The sequence below is a fragment of the Bemisia tabaci genome, chromosome 1, assembly GCF_918797505.1.
Source record: "Bemisia tabaci chromosome 1, PGI_BMITA_v3".
Classification (NCBI taxonomy): domain Eukaryota; kingdom Metazoa; phylum Arthropoda; class Insecta; order Hemiptera; family Aleyrodidae; genus Bemisia; species Bemisia tabaci.
In genome coordinates, this window is record NC_092793.1 from 57034512 (window position 1) to 57058240 (window position 23729).

Sequence of the window (23729 nt, forward strand, 5' to 3'; positions counted from 1 at the left end):
TAATAGTTTAGTATAACGCCGATTTTATTGTCGTTATTGCAAGTATACCTTGGAACTTGCCTTTAGCATCAAAACATATGAGACCCAAAAGCAGGAATTTAAAAATTATATCCAGACCCTTTCCTGTAGAGAGAAGGAAGAGGTGCTACAGAACATACCCCCACTAAATAAACAATTAGTTGAGTTCGTTCTTTCTCTCTCCTCCTAGAATTTCCGTTCGCTTAACTCTGCCTCCCGTTGCATCGTTTTCTTGCGAGAAACCCATGTTATCCCCCGTATCTTAATACGTTATATTTTACATTACATCCGGGGATTTCCAGGGCCGGATTTACCTACATGCCGCCCATGGGATGGGCCGCCTGTATTTTTCCGCCCCCTTCTCATTTGTTTTGAAACATCAATAGATCGTAATCGACAGTGGTCCGATGTATCGTTTGGTTCAAAACAATAGAACATATCCCCAAACAAAAAATTTAGGATTTAATTTGGAAAAGCTGAAAATGAGAAAATTCCTAACAATTTCACTTTTCATTGCCATTTGATACTCGAGAGAATAAAAATTCGATCACATAAGACCCGTTACCTCAGATTTCTAAATTGACTTTTGAGGCTGTGGTTACATATCGAACCAATCGATATCAATATAATCTCACCTGTGTGATCTGTCGAATACGATCTATAAAAACCATCAAATGAGCGAGCCGGTGGAGGATGTATAAGACGCGTTTACTCGTGTTGGGCACATTTTTTGTAAAATCCCTGTCTACACTAACAAAAGTTCAGTTCCGTAAAAACATCCCTGTTTGGACAAGGCCTTCCATTTATAAAAAAAGGACGAAAAAATTATGAAAGAACAAACATAAATGTGGTTAAAAATTTTAACTTCCACCGCCGCGCCGACCGCACTGTGTTGGCGCAATGCATGAGGTATTCATGCAGTCTTGTAGGCGCTATGCTTTTCACGCTGACCGCGCTGTGTTTAAAGCAATGTGTGAAGTATTCATGCCGTCTTGTAGGCGCTATGCGTTTCGGGCCAACGGCTGCTGACCGCAGTGTGCTTGACGCAATGCGTGAAGTATTCATGTAGTCTTGTAGGCGCTATGCGTTTCGGGCCAACGGCTGCTGACCGCAGTGTGCTTGACGCAATGCGTGAAGTATTCATGTAGTCTTGTAGGCGCTATGCGTTTCGGGCCAACGGCTGCTGACCGCAGTGTGTTTGACGCAATGCGTGAAGTATTCATGCAGTCTTGTAGGCGCTATGTGTTTCATGCCGACCGCCGCGCCGCTCCGTTCTAGGTCAAACTGCGTATTTGGTTTCTCTCCTTACTCGACTAATTAAAGGTGTTGTCTCTCGTATCACTGAAAGACGACAAAATTAGAATTTACTATACTTTTACTCTCAGGAAATGAGGAATTTTGTCGCCTTTTCTCGTTTGTAATTTATTTTCTGAATCAGATTGTTTTCTCTCCTTTTTTGATACCTACATTCAAAAAGATTGCAAAATTTGCCGGCCCTAAATTTTGCCGTCATGGGCTGCGGCCCATGTGGCCATCCCCTTAATCCGGCCCTGGGGATTTCCTAACAACTCCATACTGCACAACACCATCATAACATCAAGTGTCTATTATTGTTTCTTCACAATTTCCAAGAAGTTCTCTCGCTCAGCTACGTATAATAGCGACATCCAAGATTCGCCGAGCTTTAGAAGCAGGGTGATCCGAAAGTCCCGCACTACCAGCACCAGGCATCTTTGTGTAACTTTTGAACAAATTGAGATAAAAACTCGAAATTTTGTGATTGATCCTCGGTCAAAGGAAACGACTTACGCAATCCCCCAAAATTTTAAAGGAACCACCCCCAAAAGGGGTCAGACCCCTGGGGGTGATGCGGGACTTTAGGATCATTCAATATGAGATTTGGCTAAAGGATTTACTTGCAACAGTTGACTATGTGCTTCCTAAGATTATGATGAAAATCGTGTACTGAAAAGCGTGCACCGAATAAAATCTGCTAAGACTATTCAAGCTATCATGTAATTTTAGTACAATTCAAGGTGATGAAAGCTAATAAAGCCTCACATTATTTTGAATTATCTGCAATTCTGCATGCAACGCTTGCCTTGTTTTGACACTAAAAGCGCCTCAATGACGCCTAAGATGGCTGCATGAGCCAATCAGAAATGGATCCTTCAGTTGCGATACTCCCCTTTTAAAAGTCCATTAGATCGGTGGAGTTTGTTGGCTGGGACGTCGCGCGTCGCGTCGCCGCGCCGCTTTGTTGCGTCATCAGTTCAGGGCAGGTTAAAGCCGCGGTTCCACAGATCGTATTCGATACATCGAACAGGTGAGACCGTATCGATATCGATTGGTTCAACATGTAAACATAGCCTCAAAGTTTTTTTTTTTTTTTTTTTTTTTTTTTTTTTTTTTTTTTTTTTTATTGAGAGTTTAGTGGCTTCTATTCCTTTAGAAATTTACAGCCATCTATAGGCACTATTTATTGTCCGAAGACATCAGGGAGTTTGGAAGATATCCATGCTCGGGCTTACAAATTTTCACGGATTAAGGCCGAGCGAATTCTGCTTACAGATCCACTTAGCCTCAAAGTTAATTTAGAAATCTGAGATAACGAGTCTTTTGGGATCGAATTTCTATTCTTTCGAGTACCAAATGACAATAAAAAGTGAAATTGTCAGGAATTTTCTCATTTTCAGCTTTCCCAGATTAAATCCTGAAATTTGTGTTTGAAGTAATGTTGTATTGTTTTGAACCAAACGATACATAGACCACTATCGAATACGATCTATGATTTTGCACTTGTTCGATACAAGAGCCTTGTTATTGGGATATTTAAACTCATATGGCTACCTGCCGTGCGCCGCGATGCATGTCGCTCAGTGCTCCCTCTCCCGGAACTAGTACCGAATTCCGGAACTTTCAAAATTCCCAAAATGTTCCGGATCTTTTGCATTTTCCGGAAATTTCTCGGAGCTTTTGGAAAAATCTCAAAAAATCTCGGACTTTTGACGGTCATGGAGAGGGAGAAATTGGAACAAAAAAGTTCCGAATCCCGGAATTTTTGACGGACGCGGAATGGGAGCACATCTGTCACCTCCTTGTCGCGGGTTATTTGTGGAAGCGTGGCTTGAGGCGCGGTGTTTTGCAGTGATCGGCGAGTGGAGTGAGCAGCTGGAAGACGGCATCGGCAGGCGTCATCCACGACGCGGTTCGTCACGCACGGGCAGCCGATGACGTCCTCGTGCGAATTTCGGCGCGTGCGTGAGGACCCATTGTGCCCGGCAAAACAACCGGCAAAGCTCCGTCCCGCAGCCGACGAATTCGCCACATCTTCCGGGAAAGGGCCCCCGTATTTTCTTGCCGGCACCCACGGCGCCTGCACGCCAAGCTTTCGGGTGAAGGACCTCGATCCTATAACATAGTCAACAAATTAAAATACAGCAAAAGCTCCCCGAATTGCACCTCCGTGAAGACGATAACGCGCATGCGTGGAAGTGGTGCCTTCCGTACTGCTGTGCTAAGGAGAACGCCGTATGAACTTTCAGACGTTGCCATATCTCCTTCAATAAAAACCGAATTTTTTTAGAAAATTGTGAATATTTTTCCTCAAATTCAGACAATGGGCCTGTTGCATGCAAGAGATACAGCCGTGCGAATAAACTTTTTAGTGGTTAAATGACACGAAAATTACGATGCTCACATTAAAAAAGTCTGAAATACACTCCTCACTGCGCAATTTGCGTTGTCAGGAACGCGCTTTTTCAAATTTCCCGCGTCTGGGGGCAGTTTTCTAACGGAAACAATTAACGGCAACTCGCGGCTATTTCCGGTCAACTAAAACTGACAACATAACCTAAAAATCGGAGCTCGTGATATCGTGAAATGAAATGTAGAAGGATTGCGTTGGATATTTAAAAGTTGATCGATTTGGTTACTGCATAAAGCGTATATGGACCACTATAAGAGATCACGTTGGGTTTGTAAACAAACTGAAGGAAAAAATTAACAACAACAACAACGACTCGACATCTTCCGGAAATCACCGAGCCCGCCGTTTGCTCGTTTCCGGTGATTAGAAAACTGCCCCCAGACGCGGGAAATTTGAAAAACCGCATTCCTAACAACGCAAATTGCGCAGTAAGGGTGTATTTCAGACTTTTTTGATGTGACCACCGTAATTTTTGGGCCTGTTGCATGCAAGAGATACAGCCGTGCGAATAAACTTTTTAGTGGTTAAATGACACGAAAATTACGATGCTCACATTAAAAAAGTCTGAAATACACTCCTCACTGCGCAATTTGCGTTGTCAGGAACGCGCTTTTTCAAATTTCCCGCGTCTGGGGGCAGTTTTCTAACGGAAACAATTAACGGCAACTCGCGGCTATTTCCGGTCAACTAAAACTGACAACATAACCTAAAAATCGGAGCTCGTGATATCGTGAAATGAAATGTAGAAGGATTGCGTTGGATATTTAAAAGTTGATCGATTTGGTTACTGCATAAAGCGTATATGGACCACTATAAGAGATCACGTTGGGTTTGTAAACAAACTGAAGGAAAAAATAACAACAACAACAACGACTCGACATCTTCCGGAAATCACCGAGCCCGCCGTTTGCTCGTTTCCGGTGATTAGAAAACTGCCCCCAGACGCGGGAAATTTGAAAAACCGCATTCCTAACAACGCAAATTGCGCAGTAAGGAGTGTATTTCAGACTTTTTTGATGTGACCACCGTAATTTTTGTGTCATTTAACCTCTGAAAAGTCTATTCGCGCGGCTGTATCTCTTGCATGCAACAGGCCCATTTTGTTCGCGTTTTTATCTGAAATATCTGAAAATATCAAATAAAAATATGAATAACTCTTCTCAAAATACTTAATCTATCCGGAGAAATTTGGCAACTCACGAATGTTCATACGGCGTTCTCCTTTAGCACGGCAGCGTGCTCATGTGGAATAATGGCCAACGAATCATGCCCAACGAGTATGGCGGAGGTGAGGGACTCCCATCCCTAACTAAAAACAGCTGTAAAAATAATAGTATGATTTGTCAAAGTACGTAAATAAGAAAACTAAAAGACATATTTCAACATTGAATTTTTATAAATGTCGGGAAGGTCACTAAACCCCCAGCCTGGAAAATTGGCGTTTTTTTATTCTCCAAAACGGGCTAATTTTGCCGTGTAATTTGGTTTTGGTTTTCCTTAAGTTGGCATTGCGAGCCTGCATGCATTAAGCTTTCGCTCCTAGCTTATTCTTTCATCACAACCACAACAATGATGGATAACGAACTTCACAGCAAGCAAGCGGAAATTTTTCTGTGATATCTTGTGAGCTTGCTGAAAGCTTACCTGTCCCGCGTAAAAATTGTGGAACAGTACCTTTACTACATAATTTCAGTATCCTCATAGAAAAGTTTGCCGCAAACTTTCGGCGGGGCTCCGTGGAAGTGCTCTGAAATCTTGTAGCAAAGTTAAAGACTCATGTTGCTGCAAGCGTTATGGCAAAAATTGTGGAACAACTTTTCGGCAAGCTCAGGGCAAACGCATACTGCAAGATTTCATGAAATTTTAAATGAGCAAATATCAATCCTGTTGCAAGCTTGTTTGCCGTGTGAGTGGAGAAAGTAAACAAATACTTAAGCTCAAAACTATCCTGTATTTATTTATTTTTTTTTTCAAAACGTAAGCTTATTCTTAATTTAACTCCATTCCGAAAAAGTGGAGAGACTACACTCCACTCCGTCCCACGCTAAGCACCTTCTGTTACCGTCTTCATCGTCAGTTGGGTGACACCCTCCATTCATGCATGTGCGGGGGCTGAATTTTCATGAATGAAACAGCTGAGTCTCCTTGTGAAGAGTAATCTCCTGATAAAATTGAGAGACAAATCGATATTTGATAACAAGTATGAGGTGTAGGTTTATTTTTCTTTTTTTTTTCAGAGTATCACTGTCGCAAAGTTATTTTTGGCGCGTGCTTAACGGTGACCCATGGATGTTTCATGGGGTCCCACCACTTCACTTTTAAGTGGGTGTATTTTTATGATATTTGTATCATGGGATCCCAATTGCGATTGCAAATTTTCCACATTTTGCAGTTAGGATACGGTCTACTGGATCACTCCCTACTGATCTTGTGCAGTGCTTCACTAAAAATTACTTAACCGGAATATTTTCTATGTGTAATTCACAAATGTCTGCTCATTAAGACAACTGTGTAATTTCTATGCTTGTGTGTGTTACAACCGTGTGAGAAAAGTTCGCGCAAAAGCAAAGATCCACTCTTTGTAATTAGGGTTACGAGTTAATCCAGTTTTCCAGGGGGTGTTCTGCTAGACGACTGTCAAGTGGTCACGAGCGAAGGACCCATGAGCTCACTAATTTTTCAGTTGCGGTTTTAAAAATTAGATTCCCAATCGTAGTCAGTATCAAAAAATATTGGAAAACAGATCCGCGAGCAGAGTTTCTTTTAGAATGATAATAACCATTTATTTAAATGTGGGAGTGAGTGTATCGCATTGAAGGTGTAGGAGAGAAAACTTTCCTCTGGAGGAGACGGTTTCGGTTAAGGTAATGTGATCCGCAGACATTTCATTAATACCTAAGTTTGATAGCATGGCTAATTTCTACTATCAAAATCGTTTAGCTTTTCGATCAGTTTACTTTGAATCTTACTTAAATCGCATAGTCTGAATGCACCGTGAAAACTTTTAACATCGTGGAAAGATTACTTTGATTGAAAATTTAGCTAATGGTTCAGTTTGAATTTCAGAATTTTGATTCCAAGGGTGTTTTGATAAGGAGTTTTTGTGTGCATGACTTCATTTTAGTGCATTATCTACGGCCGAATATTCAATAAAAAAATATGAGGTCTGCTTCTGAATTGAAAAATAATAGAAATAACATTTTCTCATTTGTTCATTTTCTTTTCTCTCTCAATTGGAATTGAATTATTTAAGTATCGAATTTTCGCCGTTTTATTTCAGCTTATTTTGGACAGGAATTTAGTGTGAACTTCCAGAAGCGTAAATTTTATCGTCTCAAATTATTTCCAAAAGCCCCTCTTCTTTAACTACTGTCAGCACAATTAATGAATTAAGAGTATTGAGGACGAAAAATGTATATGATTTTAGAAAAATAACTGTCCCAGCTGAAAAATTATCCGCAGAACTTTATGGGTGAAATTCCAAAAGCGCAACCTCCAAAAATCTGATCGAGAATTTGTCGTAAGGACATCTTTGCGTCCCTCCTCAACGGGTTCTGCACTGATCCCAGGTTGATGCATATTTCTGATGACGTACTTCTTTTTAACTCTTTCGCAAAAACATATATGTCTGGATAGGTTCTCGAAAATGTTTTCTTAACGTGTCCTCAGGTCAGGAAGTACAGGGCCGCAGCCCACATTTCAGAAGGGGAACGTTGTAATATCTGTTAACAATCAAATTATTTTTCGGAAAATAGACAATGTTACGATAAAAATCAGTAATATTTTACTTCATCGACGCAAGGGGAGAGGCTGGAATCAAAGTGAGGTGTGAGAGAAACAAGCAAAGCAACGGACACCAAGCGAATTTTATCACAACGCATGGATACAACTATTCGAGCTCCCCGGATGTCCGTGTTGCATAAGCAAAGAGTTGAAGGCGTTTCCACTCTGCGCGTACTCACCATTCACCCTGGCATCGGGTTGTACCAATGAATTTTAAATGACAGAGCGCCCTCAATTCTTCATTTAAACTACTAATATATCCACTACACAATTTTTATCGCCACATTGTCAATTAGCTAAAAAATGCATGTATTGTTTTTTTTATAATACGTTGCCGGTCCTCGAGATCGCAAACACTTTTAAGCACCTGAGCATGCTTTGTAGAGCATTCTTTGACCTACATGAATGAGGTATCCTTGTTTAATTTTTTTTTCCTTTCGGAAAAATACTTTTAACGTTTTAGGTGCGAACTTTTTCGAGAACAATCCTCGAGGCCGGCCTAAAGTTCCTCGCATAAACTCCTCGGTTAAGGCGAGGCCAAAAATCATGTATAAGTGTTTCTTTTTAAGTTTTCCTTTCTTTGGGGATTTGCGCTCTTGGAGTGAGTCGCGACACTCTCTTTGCGCTATTAGCCATGAATTCCTCACCTCTGCACTTAGCGCTTTCAGTTAACCTCCACCTTATGACAAAAATGAACTTTATTCATTGAGATAAACAAGTGAGCTGGAAAGCGCATCACTTCTCCATGTTATTCTCGGAGACTGGTTCAATTAAATTACTAAAATATCGATTCGTTTTTATAAAAAAATTGGCTCGGCTCTCTCTCTCTCTTTTGTGTTATCTTTTAAATTATTAACACTTGGAAAATAATTACCTCTATATTTTATTTTGAAAAAAAAAGAGGAATCAGAGCTTCCTTTGCTTTCAGGGACTCTATGTCACTGTGCGCGGCCACTGTTTAAAATAGATAATGAGTTAGTCAATTTTAGTTTGCAAGCGGAAAATAAATGACGGTAGGAAGTGAATAAACCGGTTAACAGTTGAAAAATTATATATTTTGTTCAAAAGTTTAGAGGAAGTAAGGTAAAGTACTCAGAAATCATCTTTATATTCACTACGGGGCTAGAATACACCTTCCTCTGTTGCTCCCTCTCCTCCCAGTGATCTGATTCAGGCTAAAACTATTGTTAAAAAAATAGTATATCTCGCAAAATTTTGCAGCTACATTTTTGTGTACGTGCTTGGGACTATCTTTGATTAAACTAGCCGTTCCTCTGAAAAAGGGCGTGAGGCAGGCTCACGCCTTTTTTCCCCCACCGCCTCACATAGATTACTTTTAGAATCAAACTTTTAAGATCAAGAGGGCACAAGGGCCGTTTCTTTACGCAACTGAGATACTTGCACCGATAAATAGTTCCTTTGAAGTCACATTCATAGAGAAAGTTAAAAAAATTGCAACAATACAATTTTGGAGATTTGGAGGGAAATTTACCCCTCAAAGAAAGTTTGATAATTTTGAAAAAATAGAAAAACTGGACTTCCTAAGCAAAGGTATTTAATAGAATTGTTTAATTTTCCCCCTGTCACAGGTCACACTAACCAGTGTTTCGAAAATAAATTTCCCAAAGTTGCAACTCTAAACTTTTACGCTCAAAAGGGGGCACATCTTGACGGGATTTATGAAGATGAAAAAAGCTGGGTGCAATGAAGAACAAATCCATTTTTCCTTTTAGAAGATCTGCGTTATAATGACTAATGACCTTAGCTATTGAAATTTTCAAGTTCAATCGCACAAAAGCTATGCTATAATTTAAAGGTTAGGTAAACAAAACTCATCGTGCCAAAAAAAAAAAAAAAAAAAAAAAAAAAAAAAAAAAAAAAAAAGTAAAATAAAATAAATGTTAACATTTTTGTAATTCTCTGTGATTGCCTAAAGGTTACCTCGTGCCCTCTCTCATCTCACATGATTTGAGTGCTGCACTGTGCTTTTTTCTCTTCCTTTTTTCTGTGAAAATCGATTTTTTTGTGAGCACAATATTTGCAAAAAGGTATTGTGACGAGTTGAAAGTGATTTTGGAAACTGGTGATGTTTTAGATTGTACGTTTATGATCGGGCAGGATGATTATTTTGGTGACCATTCTCCTTTCGTATTTTGTTAGAGGAAGCGTCCAAGATAATATCGGCCCTTACCACGAGAACGAGGGAACAGAAGAACATTTCACCCACGAGTGGGTCATCTCGACTAAGGGTGGATCGGATGCGGCGAAAAAAATTGCACAAGACTTGGGCTATCGTTACGTCGGAGATGTAAGTCCTTGCGTTGTCACTCTTCGAGTTGTTACAAGATTTGCATATCTTTCAGTAAATATGTTTACAATTTAAGTAAAAAAATGCCAAAAAAACTTGAAAATCGAGGAAAAGATAATCCGAGTAAATTTGTCAAAACTCAGACATAAAATTTTTCCAGTGAGAAGATCAGGGCAACCTCTCACATTCGGCTGCAGTGCTTTTAATCTAGTTTCGGACAAAAAAAAAATGCCAATGAATGCCTTGAAATAAGAGATTTACGGCAACTAGAATTAGTTATCATAACAGAGAAGTTTAAGAACCCATGTATTGCCAACCTCAAATTTTCTGTAGATTCCAACTTCAAAAACACGTGCCTTGATTATGATGTTTGAAAATTTAGAAAACAAGACGGTATATCCTAGTGTGATGATCCCAATTTAGAATTTTTTAAGCACTCATTGTGCCATCGTTAATTCCATTATGCAGCAAGACGATGACTGCAATTGGTCTCAGATTGCCTAAAGTGGGTTTCATGAAATATATCAGAATAATAGAAGGAGACAATTCCGTATTTTAACGCAGCAAATCCTCGCTCTTGAGTTGTTCTTTGCTGGTTCGAACAAGAAGACACTTGTTAAGTTTAAAACAAGACTAAATGGATTAATTGACTTAAAATACCTTCACATGAAAATCACGTAACTCAATTTCACATTCACCCCCCATTGGTCTGCCAGCCCGGCCACGCAGTAAAAATAAAATCCGAGGGTGGCTCCATGTCTCGTATTGTTTCCCTTTAAGGACGTAATTGAAAAAGATTGCAAGACAATTACGTAATTAACATCCCTGGGTGTCATCCAATTAAAGTTTACTTTCTCACTATCGCCACATAGCTTTTGTGTATAGTTTTTCTCTCTCTGAGGAAATGATCTTTATGCTACTAACGATACGGTGGAAGTTTAAAATTGAAATCATACTATGTGAAAATTCTTATTTCATATTAATCATCCACAAAGACCACATGCATTTAGTCTTTTCTTTCAGAGGAGATCCTCTCTCCTTAGATTAGTAGTGTATTCATTGACGATTTTTGACCCAGTAATGAAAGCACAAATGATTAAAAGGGCACAAATCCATATTTTGTCGAAACCGAAATAAGTAGATACAACGCCAAAAATTGATTTTCAAAGCTGCGTCCTGATGAAAACTAAAAGATTAAATTTTGAGGTTTATAGAGAGGAGAAGGAACGCGCGCCTAAACTTTTAAAAATTTTCACCGGAGAAGGTGATAAAAATTATTTAGGTACTCGAAATCGCACAAAAAGCTACTCATCACCACAATCCAGGAGGCTGAGGCACAGCACAGAGGTCAAGTCGTCGACCACAAAATTGGCCAATCAGATAAAAGGAAGTTCAGACCTGAGGACACTAGCACTAAACTCAAGCTGTAATTTAAGCCTTTAATCAAAAAACCTCATCGTGCTGGAACAAAGCTCAAGTTTTTTGCAGTTTTCTGAAAGTTCGAAAAATGTTTTAATGCCCTTTTGATCTTGCAAGTCTTAATTGTAATTGATCACTTTTCTTTTGTCCTTTTCAGATACCGGGTGAAAAAGACAGTTATTACATTCTAGAAAAGCTAGATCATCCGACGAAATCCCCAACTGAAAGCGCGAATCTGACACAGCAACTTAACTTGCTTGACAATGTAAGTTGATGTCCTGGAAACCATATTCAAAGCCCTAGCACATAATTGATTAAATCCGCATGCACAACTTTCTCGGTGTTCTGATTTCTCAAGGCATACTTAGCATAATGGGGACGGCAATGCCACCGAACTTTCAATTAATACCTATCCATGTCTGTACATTGTTATAAACCACAATTTTCTCGCTTTGAATATTATCACCAATATCCTCCACCCAACCTTCGATTAATTCCTAGTTTATTTATGTCTGATAACTGCTGAAAAAATAGGCAGATCAACAAGGTCAAAAATTGATATCCTTTTTACAGCGTTTCAAAATGTACCACTTTGTTGTTGTTAAATTTTTAATTGCACCAAAGATTTTGAGCTTAAAAGTATACGTATGTTAGTGGTTGCTTTCAGGTTGAATGGGCCGAGCAGCAATGTTCAAAGAGATTGGTGAAACGGCAAGACCCTGCTCCTAGCTTTGATTTAGGACAAACAGAACATCAATTTTTGCAACACCGCAATCAGGATCTATCCGGGGAGAGCAAGTACGCGAACGTGTTCCATGATGAGTACTGGCCGAGACAATGGTACATGGTGAGGCAGATTTTATTATTACAAAGAAGCAGCAAAACATAAGGAATCATCATGAACCTTAAAAGCATAACAGTTAACTTGGTTTCACGATAGTTGTATCTCCCTTGCTCTGTGCGAACGATGACTTGTTTCGATTCCTGGACTTTAGATTCCAGAATTTCAACTTTACGTTAGTTACGCACTCGCAACTTAAACTTATCACGACGTAAGCATGCCGTGAAACATAGAATCGCTGATGCATGGAAAATTGCGCTGGCGTCATACTCGCGCCGAATTTTCGGTGCAATTATCGGTTTTTTGTTGCAGTTTCACGACAAGACCACGTGAATTTCCTATTAAGGAAACCAACTCTAAACCCATTCCTCGCGTGCTGGGTACCTTAATTTTCGTCAGAAATATATTTTTGAAAATATCATTTCTTTCAAGGACAAATTTTTACAAACGGAGAAAATAGGTTTTAAAAAAAGGAAAAATAAGGAAATTCGGCATAGAGGAGGAGGAGAATGAGGATTAGAAGTGGAATAAGAAGGAAATAGGAGGAAAGAAAAGTATAGTGGAAAGCAAAATTAGGGTGTTAACTCCTGTCAAAGTCAACGCTATGAGAACTAATGTCTCTCGTAAATTTGTGACTTTTGTCGTTCCATTGAATACCACGCCAAATCAAAATTTTAAAGAAAAATTCTGAAACTGCAGGTCTATATTTTGTACAGAAGGTACTTGGGCTCTAAAGATTGTCATACATGCATTTTCCCCCTTAAATTGAGCGTCAAAATGTGAACCTGACACCTTTCATATTCTCCGTCAATTCTACTTTATTATTATTTGTGTCTCTTTTTAGACGGGCAGAGAGACATGTAATTCTAAAAAGTACATCTTTATAAGTGCACGTAATTTTTTAATTATTTTCTGACTTTTCCAGCATGACTACCGATCCGATTCCGAGCAACCAATCACGGATTTAAATGTGGTACCAGTTTACTACCTGCATAGGGTTACTGGGCTCGGTGTGAATGTCATCGTTCCTGATGACGGTGTGGAGATAGGACATCCTGATTTGGCACCAAACCACGTAAGTTGAGCTATCAGCCAAAGCCATTTCATTCATCCTTTTTAGAAGAAGCAGTATGCTCATTACTTCTTGCACTTAATCTTTTTTTAATATATCAGTATAGATAAAAAGTCTATTTGCAGACTTACAATGGTATTCAAATAATATTGAATAATATTTTGAAAATCTTTAAAAAAATCAAATTGGATTGAGACTGATTCGATCCATTTATGATATATTGGAAGGGTTTGAAATTTTCTTATAAACAACCCATTGATTGAATTCACCAAACTGAAAAATAAACTTTCCTCAAAAATAAACATTTTATCAAAGGAAATTTGGCAACTCTCGGATGCTCATACGGTGTTTTTCCTGAGCAGTATAGTTGCCATTGGTAAATACTTGCCTTTCGTTGTGTGATTTTTAAGGATCCGGAGTTGAGTATAGACCTGAATGGAAATACGAGAGACCCCACGCCAAAGCACTGGTCCCGTCCGAATTATCATGGAACGCGTTGCGTTGGGGAGATCGTCATGACCGCCAACAACGATTTGTGCGGGGTTGGAGTCGCATTCCGTGCCAAATTTGGTGGTAAGTTGGCAAATTTTGAAAAATCAAGAGGATAACAACGTGACCGTGGTTATGCAGTTTTCTCGGAAAACTGATTTCTAATGAAAGTGCATTTTGTAAACATTTCATTTCGTTGCTCGTTTCTGTGTCGCAAAAATAGCGTGAGCCAAAAAGTGCAAATTTTCCGTGTAGTATAGTTCACCGACAAAAACAACCATTATTACGAATGTGAAGATTAGCCCCGGTGCACATGATCTCCATGGTTGTCAGATTTAGATGCAAATACTGCAGGATTTTTCATAATTTGGTTGCGTTTTGACAGCATGTAGGCTTCTCAGAATGCAGTGATGCATGCTCATCACGATTTCAGGTTCGAGCTGTAGCGTTTCACTCAGTCAAAAAAAGAAAAAAAACCAACACCACGCACTCAAAAGATAAAAGAATCCACCACGACAAACTCGATCAAACCTGCGATGAATCATGCAACTCAAATAGCTTTATTGAACTTGCATGAGTCAGGGTGCGAAATTGCTTTCTTAAATTTGAGTCTTACGCTACTTATAGTGTAGGCTTATTATACTGGTGCGTGAGATACAGTATCATTCTGTACCTTTCTAGGAGGAAAAAAAAAAAAAAAAAAAAAAAAAAAGAAAAAAAAGAAAGTAAGAACCGATCGAAAGTGTGAAACTAAACTTTGGGAAAGAATGAAACGGAGGCATCGGCGGATCCAGAAAATTGGCAACATTGTCTTTTCTTCATTTAAACATATAGAAATGTATCGATTTTTGGATGAGCCAGGTGCTCCGACAGTAATCGATTAGTTAGCATAAGTTTAAATTGAGGAAATCCTGGATCTGCCTCTGAATGGAGGTAATATTCGCACCACAACAGTTTCTATTTTCGATTACGGTATTCTAAGTTCTGTAAGGAATACAGTTAGGTGTACTTTTTCTTCTTTACATTTCAGGTTTTTTCCTTCAAAAAAAAAAGGAAAGATAAAAATGCAATAGCCACTAATTGGTACTTTCTATTATAATTCTATTAAAATTTTATTATCTTCTCTTATTCTATTTCCATCACATTTCGACTGATGTTTGAGGTTAGAGAGTGCTATAAACTACAGAGGGCCAAGTTTTTGGATAGGACTCTTTTACATGCAGAGAAACACCGCAATTCCGCGTAACTAACATAAACGCTCGTAAGTAAGCTAAAATAAATTTTGAATACTTGAATTTGAGAATTAACAGAAGATTATTCATCTAAAACCCGAATTATGACCGCTCGACTGTTTGGTCCTAATTTGCAGAATCATTGTTCAGAGACGATCCTTATGTGTAGGTATTAGAATGTTAGATGGACCGACAACGGACAAAGTCACGGGGGTGGCTCTTCAACACGCCCTGCACAAGGTGGACATTTTCAGCAATTCATGGGGACCATCAGACGACGGCAAGACTTGCGATCAATTAGGCCGTCTAACGAGAGAGGCCTTCATTAATGGTATCACTAAAGTGAGTGGAAATTTTTGCAATTTGCTTTTTCATGCAAGAATGCGACTCAATTTTTCATTTTTCTTCAATAAAATCTCCTTGCTAAAACCACCCGTTTACACGGATGCGATCACCATGCAAAACTAGTCTTTTCACATCGAAAAATTAAAAAAGAACACACCTTCTCTGTAGGAATTTCTTAACTTATATTTACTGGAAATCGTAGCTCGACTTCACCCCGAATCAAAGCACTAGCGTTCCCGTTATAAAAATTAAACAAGGTTGCCAGATTGGGCGATAAAATGTGGATAATTTTAAGGATTTTAATGGGGGAAATACCAATTTTAGCACTGACTGGCAACAATGGAAATAATTTAGGTTACGTTTCTGGAAACTACGTAAGTGCTACCCGTGATGATGTTTGTTGAATAAAGGGCAAGGCCACCTTCGGATACAGTGCTCTGAACCGACCTACAGTGCGGTAGGTATATTGCATGCACCACGGTGTTGGGTTTGATGTCATCTAATTGAACCTATTTAAACTTCGAAAGTCAATTTTCGATGAAATCCACGTGTAGTAGGGTGGTTTCACGATAACTGGAATAGTTTTGTCATCGTAACAGACAACCCACTTTTCGGTCATATTTTTATTTAGTAGAAATGATAATCACTCGAACTTTTTTGCATTAATCTACACAGAGTTACGTATTATAGAGCTTCCTGATGATTTATTGCTCTACTTCTCAATTAAAATGATGTAAATTCCGAAAATGTGCTGTCTATTATACGGTAAACAGTCAGCGTACCGGACAGCACATTTTCGTTCATTTATATATTAAAATTGAAAAGTAGAGCGATTATCTTTGAAAAGCGTTGCAACACGTAACCCTGTGTAGATTAATGCAAAAATATTCGAGTAATTATCATTACTACTAAAAATATGTCCGAAAAATGTGTTGTCTGTTACGGCGACAAAACTACTACAGTTATCGTGAAACCACACAGTAAGACTTTTTATAACATATTCGGTTGTCGTAGAGGGTCCTGCAGTGCCAGTAAAATGGTCGAGAAAAGCCCATCTATACAATGGATTCCCTCGTTTAAATAGTTCTGTTGAATCGCACGGAGAGAAGAGAGCCGTTGCGAGACCAACGGCAGGAGCATTGTAAGAACAACATTTATTGTAAATTCCAGGTTTTAACTTATTTCCTTGTCGTAGTTAAAAGGTTATTTATGCAGTTGGATCTCTTCAGCAAAGCTGCATATCGTAAAGTTACTATAGAGGCTCATTTGAAATCGGTACATCATTAGTTTTGTGTAGGAGAAGCCATTTTGCCGTGCCAAGGAAAAACACCGTATAAACCTCCAGGTGATGCCAAATTTCCTATGATAAAACAAGAATTCCCTGGTAAACCTATGAATATATTTCTTTCAAGAGAATTTTGTTCGTACATTGTTCGAAATTTCCAGAAAATTTCGAGGAAAAATATTCATAATTTTCCGTAAAAGTAAACATTTAATCGAAGGAAATTTGGCAACTCTCGAATGGTCATACGGTGTTCTTCCTTAGCACGGCAGCATTGCAGTTAAAATTTTCCAGGGAGGCTCCGAGTATCTAAAAAGGAGTAAGTAAGGATGTAGTCCACTCCAAGGTAATGCCTAATATTATTTGCGATGTTATTATACAAACATAAGATCTATTTACCCAAACTTATATTCTATGATGGCAGGGTCGGCAAGGAAAGGGCGTAATCTACGTATTCGCAGCTGGTAACGGAAAGGAAGTCGGGGACAACTGTGCGTGCGATGGTTACGTGGTCAACATCTACACTATCGCTGTGGCCAGTTGCGATTACCATGGACACGTGACCCATTACTCCGAGAGGTGCGCCGCGGTTATGGTCACCTCGTACTCTGGTGGAGGAGTCGGACAGAACGTCGTAAGTACAGACAGAATAAACGTTGAACTCGCCAGTATTATAATAATAATGCAATTACTCACGAGCATTCTGGCTTCCTTTTTGAAATTTCATGTCAGACGAGCATCCCCCCCCCCCCCATATGGGACTTCTTCAGTGCCGAAACTAAATGCTAAAATACTAAAAACACAAAAAAATTCATCGATTGTCCTAGCAAAATTGGAAAATCGACCGATTTGCGAGCTCGCACCGCACTAACATTTATTATTTAACATTATTTATCCTAATTGTTTCTTTCAAAAATGTGATACGAACTTTTGAAATATGCCCCATTCCGTGAGAACAATCGATGGACTTTTCAGTGTTTTTAGTGTATTAGCGTTAGTCACGGCACTGAAGAAGCCCCATATGGGGGGGGGGGGGGCGAAACGTGTGTCTGCCATTAATTTTTAAAAAGGAAGCCAGAATTCTCATGAGTAATTCCATTATTACAGATAGAATTTTTGAGAGGTCAGTGTTCCGTTACAAAGCCTCTGACGAATATTAGGCTGTACACCGGAAACATGTTAAATCGATTGAATAATAATCGAATCAATAGTAAATGGAATAATTGAATTAATGGATTTTCCATAATCAGCTTCAAAGCAACACGGGGATGTAATGTAAATGTCACAGGCAATTAGGAATCGGTGCTGATTTGCCACCAGCTTTTGAAAAATGTCAGCATATAGCAACCATTCGTGACGGCTCAATGAACGTCTTGTTGGTAAGGTTAAGGAACCTCAAAAGCACGAGCTCAGATTGGAGCGCCTTCATATTGCCTTGATACTCTTCGCTTCGCCACGCGGTTAGTTTAGTTGCCTATGCGATCCGAACCCAACTTAGGACACTAATTTCACTGCATGCGCACTTGAGTGAACCAACGACTGCTATGGGTAGATTGGATTGCTGGTAGATTGGATTTGCCTATATTAAATGGCCTTGATAGATAAAACCTCATTATTGCTCGAATGATATTTTCGATCAAGATCATTCGATCACATTTCAACAATAATTTAGGCGCTGGAAGATAGGAAGAGTGTGTATTTTGATTCACGGCAAAAACATTTGAACTTTCTTGACTTTTATTCACTTGAAAATTTCCTGTGTAACCATCATTCACTAGCATCTTGCAAATTATTGACGATCGCTACTTAGGTACCTTTAGCGCATGACCACTTGTCGGAAGCGCGTTCAACACCGGCTTGCTGCTCCCAAAATTGTACCGGGATTTTCGTCCAAGTCGTCTAATACAGGACATTTTTGGGAGTGCAAGCTGTGCCATCATCCGCATTTATGTGCAGTTGAGATATTTTTGAGTTCACCGATTTATTTATTTGCTCTAACTCTCGTTGGCTTGGTTGGACACTATATACGGACACGAAGTCTGAGCCTACGATTTTCTAAATACGAAATTTTCAACGTACTATGTCTGTTTCTCTTGTAAGCGGGGGAGGGGGGAAGTAGTGCAAAAGAAATTACATACGACCACAACATATCAAAAATTTTACCGCTGAAATCTACATTTTGCGGAGGTTCCTTCTATGATGTATAACGGTGCCTCGAATCACGTGTACACTATAAGTCTCTAGATCTCTGGAGAGAGCGAGTCACGCAGATGACTCAGTGATACAGGTGTTTCGAGGCGTTCAAATAATGGAGAAGGATCACGCTTGGTTATTCATCTGCAACCAAATTCCGTAGCAAAAGCGCAGCGACCGCCTTCATTTTGATGTATAGGCAAAAACCGCTCCTTCGAGTCGGAATAGTATCTTACTGTGTTGGTAGCACAATGACAGTTTTGTATGGTTGATAAGAGACTCTACGAAAGGCAGGTTTCTTCACTTTGAACCCATATTTTTAATCGATTCAAACGAAGGAGACCCAATGTTGCCAACTTGCCAAAATTGCCACTGTGATAGCAAGAAGTGGTAATTTCATTACTTTTATTAATTGGAGAAAAGTACACCATGAAATACTAAAATTAGCAGTCTAGGTAATCGAGGCTCTTCCGAATCTGTCATGGGAACAGAATTTCTGTTCAGTTCGGTTCGTAAGTTATACTAAGACTTCTGTTCTCTGTCGTGCACATGGATTACCTGAATTGAAGTTCGGTTACTATGACAGAGTTCTACAGTTACTTGGAACAATAACGTTGATGTGTCATATGAACCGAGTTTCGGTTAACCGAAGTTTTTTTTCCTCGTCACGATAGGAAAATATGTATAAGTGTAGCGTGACGGCGGGTAGTTTCTATCACTTTCTATATACGTATGTCTACTCAATGACGGTACAATCAGCGGTTGACATATTTTTGTGATTGCGATTGCCTAAGTGAGATCATGCAGGTATCTCTTGATTCTATGTCAGCAATATTCTAATGACGCAAAAAATTTTGTACGTGTCTCACGCAAGTTGGACACGTTTAGATATTTCTCTTTTTAATTAATTTTTTCAAGCCTTGTAAAAAATTGTCTGCTCTTTTCTAGGCCACAACGGACATTCATGGAGGATGCACCGTCTCCCATACGGGCACCTCTGCGGCAGCACCACTCATTGCCGGCGTAATTGCTCTTGCCCTGGAAATTAAGTACGTGCACCATCCTTTCCTTACTCTACTCTGTGAGAAAACTTTTGGTATTAGAGGGGAAAAAATACCAAATTCGTAAATTTCGAATCGGAAACGCCCTAAAAACTGTTGAAACTCACAAATCAAGATACTTTTCGGATATTTTATTTTTGTTACGTACACGCAACCACTTCACCATGCACGTATTGCACGTTGTGTAAATTTTTATTACTTTTTTTTAGTTAATGTTTGCAGGCAAGGTTATGAACTTACACAGTATTTAATTTTGCTTTCTTACATTCTCAGTCTTGTAAATGTTTCATTGTTTCACTCGGTACTTTGCACCAACACACACGAATTTTGAACTTTAAAAAGTTTGCACAAACTAATTTTGTTTTCAAACTTTTTTGGCGTAAATACTGAATGCATATTACTAAAGTAAGAAATTCTAAAAACGATCTCCTGATTGTTCTTCATCTTTGGTCTGAGAATTCAACATGTTTCGTTTTCATTCCACCAGTCCGAATCTGACGTGGAGAGACGTTCAGTACCTGTTTGCCTGGACGTCAGCTGTTTACCCTCTGGCAGAGAACCATGGTTGGTACCTGAATGCAGCCGGCTTTTACTACAGCCCTGACTTTGGATTTGGCCTGGCAGATGGTTACAACTTCGTCACTGCCGCCAAAACGTGGGTTAACGTGCCACCCAAGTCGGTTTGCGTCGTTCCGATTAGGATGGGCTACGGGTAAAGCTTTTTTTTTCTCATTTTATCCCTCAGTTATAATGCAGTGTTTTTTATCACAAGGAAAATCCTATGTTATCAACTATTTTTCATTCTTAAAGTAAGATATTTACACTCGAAGATCAATGGGACTGCATTTTACAATAAAGGACTACTACGACTCTGCCGTGCTAAGTTAAAACGCCGTATAAGCATTCAAATGTTGCCAAATTTCTTCTTTGAAAATATGTATTTCTGAGGAAAGTTATGAATATTTTTCCTTGAAATATTTAGAATTTTCAGATCAAATTTCGATCAAAATCCTTTGAAAAATCAGAGAAGAAATATTCACAAATTTTCCTGAAAATTCGTGTTTGTTAAAAGAATTTTGGCAACGCCTAGTGGCTTTTCCGGCGTTCTTACATAGCATGGCAGGGCTGGCTTTCGTCAATTAGGTGAAGCATCTACCTACATAGGGAAACCTATGGCACGTACGTTTTACTTAATAGGAGCTAGAAATAGTAATTTCTAATTGCAAAATATAATTCAATTGAAATTAAACATGTTTCAGTTAGCAGTTAATATAATGAGGAAAATAAAAGCACGCAGTTGTTTCTGCAGTTATTTTGCTTTAAATATCTTGTTATTCTTCTCCTCATAATTCAATTGGACAACACAAACAGAAACTACCTATTTTTGTTCATTTTAAAAACAATGCGAGTGCTATCGGCTTTTCCATGAGAATAGGTGTGCTCTCATGGATGAGCCTGGAATACCTCATTGCGTGATTTAGTTCAATTATCACTTACCTTTAGCAAGATGAAAAACAATGTTTTGCATATCTAGATAGTTGAGAAGGTCCCGAAAATTGTATTCGACGATCGAAAGGAGGTTTTAAGCTGAGAAGCAAAAAATGCATAGGCCTCACACATGCGCACAAATAATCAGTAGCCCCAAAATTTGAGGGTGCTTTATGACGAAAATAGGAGGAACATGTATCCCGATGTTCGGCGTTGCATATTTCCAATCATATCTTACTCTTTTAAACTTCCAGGTATCACCCTCAGTTCTCATAATTTTGCGTGATTTTCTTTGTCCCTCTAATGGTGTTCTCTAATATCATGTGAAAATGACCAGTTGATGTGTTAATTAGTTTAGAGATGGACATAAGGTTCTTTCTCCATGGACAGTCACATATTTCAGGAAAATATTCATATAGTATTATTTGTCTTGATTTCGCAATAAGAAAATACTACTTCAGGCTTATTTTAGACATGAATGAGTATAAAATTCACGGACTATGAATGAGTCAAGAATATTAGTGCTTTTCTGCAAAATGTAGTCCATTTATCGTGACTCATCATCGGTTACTGTCAATAAATGCCGAAAAATAAAACGAGCGATCAAACTGTATGATGCAATGGATGTACGTATATTATCCGACTTTATTCATAGATATCCTTTAGGAAATCCTAGTGGGCTGATTATTGAAATTGATAGACAGAGCGATAGACATAAACGACAGAAGGAAAATGGGGTGATCCTATCGATGGGAGCGAGTGCTTGAAATGGACAAAGGAGGTTAGTAATAGACTAACTAACGACAACCGACAGGAGACCGTATGGTTAGGCCATCATTTCCCCCTTAGTTTATGAAAACTACCCGTTTCAACCAATAGGATCGCTTCATACTTATTATGTCTTTCTGTCTATCGCTTTGTCTATCAATTTCAACAATCAGCCCGCGGTTTGCTCATTATTGTTTTCCAACCCGTTGTTTTTTACCTCTTTCAATTAGCGGGCACCAAAGAATCAGTCCAGACGAACCGATGAAATTGACCGTGAAGACGGATGCGTGCAAAGGAACAGCCAGTGAAATTAATTATTTGGAGCATGTGCAACTGGAGACCTACATCAAGTACTCAAGGCGCGGAGGATTGGAGATTACACTGGAGTCTCCTGCCGGTAAATATAACTACTATATGTACTTATAGAATATAAGTGAATATAGGTGAATATATTTACTTATTTGCACTGTAATCCCATTCTTTACTCGACGAATTAAACTGATCGGTCGATTCCAGAATGACCCATCTCCGCAAAACTAAGCTTTTAGAAAATAATAAACGCTGCGTTCAGGGCCGGATTTACCTACTTGCCGCCCATGGGCCGCTAGTATTTTGCCGCCCCCTTCTTATTCGTTTTGAAACATCAATGAAAACCATCAAATGAACGTGCCAGCGGGGGAGGGGTGCATTAGACGCGTTTACTGGTGTTGAACACATTTTTTGGCAAAGCCCTGTCAACACTACTAGCAAAAGTTCACGGAACTTTGCGCGAAAGTTAAGTTTCGTAAACCTAGTTCTGTGTGGACAAGGCCTCCCATCATAAGAAATGAACGAAAAAATTATGAAAGAACAAACATAAATGTGGATTAATGATTTTAACTTCCGCCGCCGCGCCTCGCAGACCGCACTGTGTTTGACGCAATGCGTGAAGTATTCACGCAGTCTTGTAGGCGCTATGCGTCTCCCGCTGATCGCACTGTTTGCCACAATGCGTGAGGTATTCATGCATTCTTGTAGGCGCTATCCGTTTCACGCTGTCCGAAATGACCGCACCGTGTTAGATGCAATGCGTGAAGTATTCATGCAGTCTTGTAGGCGCTAATATGTGTTACATGCCGATCGCCGCGCCGAGGGCTTCTCCTTTTCATCTCAAGTCCTCGTCATCATTTCTCTCTAGGTAAGTCGCGCCGTTCCACGCCAAATTGCGTGTTTGGTTTCTCTCTTAACTCGACAAATTAAAGGTGCTGCCTCTTGTATCACTGAAAGACGAAAAAAGTAGAAATTACTATACTCTCAGAAAATTAGAGATTTTGTCGCCTTTTCTCGTTTGTAATTTTTTTTTCTAAATCCGAATTTTTTATACCTACATTTAAAAAAATTGCAATATTTGCCGCCATTTTACTTAATCAAATCTGTCGAAGGGATGAGAATCAAAGAAGCTAGATTTCTTTGGAGCGTCTCATGTAAAAATATAAGTACCGTTTTATTTACTAAAGAATAATTGCATATTTATTTTGGAAGTTTTTTGTAAATTTTCTTTTTGATACTTAATTAAACTACTGACAATCTATACTGCGTTAATGATCTACTTAAAATATTGAAGAAATTCCTCTTGTAAAATTACGCAAGAGGATTTCTTGAATGGGTAAATAAGTGGCAACGAAAATTGAATCAGCGAGAACGAAAACACACCTAACACCAACAAATCTGTTCCTACTTGG

At 39.0% G+C, this 23729-nt stretch overlaps 1 protein-coding gene across 4 annotated transcripts in view; it reads left to right on the forward strand.

Annotated features, from left to right (window-relative positions):
- Positions 1 to 23729, forward strand: part of LOC109043175 (neuroendocrine convertase 1) — a 31212-nt gene that overhangs the window by 1986 nt on the left and 5497 nt on the right. For 3 of the 4 annotated variants that reach the window (XM_072304131.1, XM_019060286.2, XM_072304134.1), the window contains exons 2-11: positions 9606 to 9818; positions 11395 to 11502; positions 11905 to 12084; positions 13004 to 13153; positions 13561 to 13723; positions 15041 to 15213; positions 16923 to 17132; positions 19640 to 19740; positions 20240 to 20464; positions 22239 to 22405. In XM_072304131.1, coding sequence (XP_072160232.1) covers positions 9630 to 9818; positions 11395 to 11502; positions 11905 to 12084; positions 13004 to 13153; positions 13561 to 13723; positions 15041 to 15213; positions 16923 to 17132; positions 19640 to 19740; positions 20240 to 20464; positions 22239 to 22405 — 1666 coding nt within the window. In that variant the 5' untranslated portion in view covers positions 9606 to 9629. The remainder of the gene's footprint in view (positions 1 to 9605; positions 9819 to 11394; positions 11503 to 11904; positions 12085 to 13003; positions 13154 to 13560; positions 13724 to 15040; positions 15214 to 16922; positions 17133 to 19639; positions 19741 to 20239; positions 20465 to 22238; positions 22406 to 23729) is intronic. The other variant, XM_072304140.1, reaches the window with a different exon arrangement.